This window comes from Rhincodon typus, chromosome 3, assembly GCF_021869965.1.
Source record: "Rhincodon typus isolate 14 chromosome 3, sRhiTyp1.1, whole genome shotgun sequence".
Taxonomy (NCBI): Eukaryota; Metazoa; Chordata; class Chondrichthyes; order Orectolobiformes; family Rhincodontidae; genus Rhincodon; species Rhincodon typus.
In genome coordinates this window covers 23,782,148-23,786,222 of record NC_063334.1, presented here as the reverse complement: position 1 = coordinate 23,786,222, position 4,075 = coordinate 23,782,148, and the positions used below count along the sequence as shown (strand labels likewise).

Below are 4,075 nucleotides of genomic sequence, written 5' to 3'. Positions count from 1 at the left end.
CCTGCTGTGTTCATCCAGCTCTAAACCTTGTTACCTCAGATTCTCCAGCATCTGCAGTTCCTACTATCTCTCATCAAAACAAATTGACTAGGTTCTTTGTTCAGTTACTATTGGGGACATCATGTTGTACCCATAATGGCTACCATTTTAACCTCAACAAAAAAGCAGTCAGTCCATTCAAAATAATTGAGAAATAGGATGAAGTGTTGTTGAATAACGTTCTTCTTTTTAAGTTGCCGTGATTGAGATTTATGTATAGTTACTCATTTGTTTTAAGCTTTTCATAAATTAGTAACGGATACAGTTCAGATCCTTTTCTCTATTTTTTCAGCGGGGAAGAGAGTTTTGCATAACTCTGTTCATTGTGTAGAAGTAACAGGGCATTAAGTTTCAATCTGACAAGGTACAATATTTTGTTTGTAGTGAAAAATTAAAAGCTGTGAAGCAGCAAAGGAATTTGTGTGTTGACGTACATGCATCACAAAAAGTTAGTGCACAGGTACAAATAAATTCAAACGAGCTAATGGAATGCTACCTTTCGTCTCAAAAGGATTAGGAATTTAGTAGGAAAGCATTAGCAATGTTGATACGAGTAGGAATTCATAAAAGGGACTTAGATTAAGTACTCAAGTAAAAGCAAAATACTGCACATGCTGGAGATCAGAAATAAAAACAAAGTGCTGGAGAAACTCAGTTGGTTTGCCAGCATCTGTGGAGAGCAAAAGAAAGTTAACATTTTGAATCTTTTGTCTCTTCTTTGGAACGCATGTTGAAATTACTTAGATTAAGTAAGCGCACTCTATCTACTACAACATCAATTAATCTGAGATAATTCACTTTCAATCCAAGATAGAAAAATCAGAATTTTTTTCTTAAAACTCTGGAAGACAAAAATCTGTGAAGGAGCAAAAGGATTTGGACATGCAATTACACAAATCATCAAAAGTGAATGCATATTTATCATAAGATTTATATATAATTCCCATTCAAAGTAGCTGGAATTCAAATGGGAAAAAGTTATGCTTCAGTTGTCTAGAGCTTTGGCCAAGGCCCATATGAAAGAAGTGTGGTCAGTTTTATATGCCAACCTCAAAAAGGTGCAGCAGGCTTCAGGAGTTAGTCAGAATTTTCTCAAATTCAATAGGCTCAATGGTGATTTACTCAAGACATTTAAAATGACTAATTCATAAAACCAAAAACAATTTCCTTCAAAGTGGAAATCCAGATCTAAATGGCATCATCTTAAAATTAGAACTCGACCATTCAGGAACGAAATGTAGAAGCAAAGTAGTAGTGACTAATAACCATAAGGAGCACTATGAAAGCTTTGGAATTTGAGTACAGGCTTGTGAAGGCTACACAACTCTGGCATTGCATCCTTGAAGTGCAGCATTCTTAAGCATGTCCCGAAGATTACTGATATGTACAGTCTGGGAAGGTAAGACCTGCCAAAGGTTCTCCTTCCCTTGCTGAAGATCACTCAACTTACTGCTGCAATTCCTCCTCTTCCAGCTAGAGCAAAATTCCTGGTCGGTTCTACATGATGGCAAGAGAGATTTTCCATTGTCAAAGCTGTAGAGGCAGTACAGCTGCAGAAGGATCACAGTGCAAACCACAATGTATTCACAAGACAAAAGGTTTTAAAGGTGTCCTAGTGGTCTAGGAAAGAACAGCTATGGATTCAGTTATGCATTGTGTCTTCTCTTGACTTGTACAACACATTTTTTGGGTGAGTTGCAAAATATTGATAGCAAAGCAAATGACAACTGAAATGACAATTAAACCTGGAAACCAGCACAGGACTCCAAAATACAAGTGTCTATAATCTAGAAGCTCTGACTGCCTATTTAGAATCCCTCTTGAGTAATCACATGAAGATCTCTGGTGTAATTTCCTATGGGCCTCTTTACTCAATATTCAGGCTGCCTCATTCACAGCAAAAAAAAAGAGACAGGAGGCAAATGAAAACCACACCTTTCATATTATTTTGAAAATACACTTTCTCTTCTTCAAGTACCTACACTAGATTTTACACATGCGTGGTTAAGGAAAGGCATATAGATGTACTACAATATATTTTTCATTTAACCAATTTACTCTCAAACATAAAATTACTTCGGCAAGAAAATTTAGAAAGAATTCTTTAAAATCTAAATCAAATACTTTTTTGGAGATCTATTATTAGATGTTACACTTCGGCATGACCATGTGACAACACTTAACATTAAAGGAATGTGGGAGAAAACACAGATCCACTACATGATAATATCAATTGTGTCAGGTAAGAAAACTGATTGGTATCAGCCCAATCCCCTATTAAATAGGCTGACAACTGTCATTTTCTCAGACAGAAAGGTAAATTCAATAAGAAATGTACCTTAAAGATAGGTAACAATTTGGTTCCAAATCAACTGTAATCCACAAATAATACTGCAATATCCTGAGATAGCAATTTACCTCCAACTCCCTTTTTAGTCGCTCCTCTCGGTCATTACTATATTCAAGTTCATTTGTCTGGCGTCGCAGTGCCTCTGTGAGATTGTTGCGCTCAGCTTCTAGTTCCTTTAATCGCTTCTGCAGCTCAACAAATGTTTGTTCCTGACCCTTTGTGAAAAAATAAGATATCACCAATTTAAATGGCAACATTCATTAACTGAATTATGATTTTCATCAAGGTTCATACTTGGAGGTGAAAAGAACAATATTATTTTGGAAACAAAAACAGAAATTGCTGGAAAAGCTCAGCCAGTCTGGTGACATCTGAGAAGAGAAATCGAAGTAACCCTTCCTCAGAACTGATGATAGCAGAAAAATGTTGATTTATATGCAGAAAACAGGGTGGTGGAGGGGATAAGGAGTAAATGAAAGGTGGGAGTACAGCCCAAAGAGAGAGAAGCACAGTTGGACAGACAAAGGAGTGGATAACGATCTGGCCAGGAGAGTGAATAGCTGTTAATCAGGACTGTTAGTGACTAATAATAGGTAGTATGTAATGGCTGACTATGTCATAACAAGGCCTGGTGTATGGGTTTGAGGGCTAGAACAGGTAGAGTTTGGGCCTTAGAATTGAACTCGATACTGAGTCTGGAGGGCTGTAGGATCCCCAAGTGGAAAATGAGCTGAAACACTGCAGCAAAACTGAAGCAGAGATATCAGCCAGGGGACAGGTTGGTATTAAATTGGCAGATAACTGGAATCTCAGGGTCTTTTTTGCAGGCAGAATGTAGGTGTTCTGCAAAGCGGTCACCCAGTCTATGCTTCGTGTCTCCAATGTAGAGGAGACAACATTGTGAGCAGCAAATACAGTAGACTAGATTGTGTGAAGTCCAAGTAAAGAGCTGCTTCACCTGTAAGGTATGTTTGGGCCTTTGGATATTGAGGAGCAAGGAGGTAAAGGGCAAGTGTTACACCTTCGGCAGTCGCAAAGGCAGGTGCTATGGGGCTGTGGGTGGGAGGATGTTGGGAGAGATGAAAGAGTGGACCAGGGTGTCACAGAGGGAACGGTCACACCCTGACTCTCATACTCACACACACGTGTGAATCTGTGGGGTGAATTTGTATTGGCAGATACATTTTATTTGTTCAAAAAGCGCACCATTTATTGACAGTCAGTGTATATGGCATTTTATAAATTCCTACTTTAGAAATAAAACCAGTCTGACTCCAAACTAAAATACAAGCAGATTCTAAACAAGGTCTCACATGTAACATGCATTGTCTGATCTAAAATGTCACCTCTTCTTTATGCTGATAAAACCTTTAGTTCTCTCAGGACAGTGACTTGAAAGGAATTTGGGGATTTACATATACATATTAATCAATTAAAACCTTCTAACTGATTAAAGAGTCAACAGCATCTTAGGTTTGTTCAGTACATCCTCAATGGTCTTTGATCTCTTACTTATAAATTCTGTGTCTGATACTACCTCTCTCACTAACACCTGAAAGACAACTGAGGCTCTGAAAGCTTGTGTTTTCAAATAAACCTGTTGGACCATAACCTGGTGTCACATGATTTCTGACCTTGTCCACCCCAGTCCAACACTGGCACCTACACATCATGGCAATGAATGCA

General features: G+C 38.2%; 1 protein-coding gene across 1 annotated transcript in view; it reads right to left on the bottom strand.

Annotated features, from left to right (window-relative positions):
- LOC125487765 (coiled-coil domain-containing protein 171-like) overlaps positions 1-4,075 on the bottom strand; it is a 54,473-nt gene that overhangs the window by 49,123 nt on the left and 1,275 nt on the right. The window contains exon 2 of the mRNA XM_048620024.1: positions 2,458-2,604. Within this exon, the coding sequence (XP_048475981.1) occupies positions 2,458-2,604 (147 nt within the window). The remainder of the gene's footprint in view (positions 1-2,457; positions 2,605-4,075) is intronic.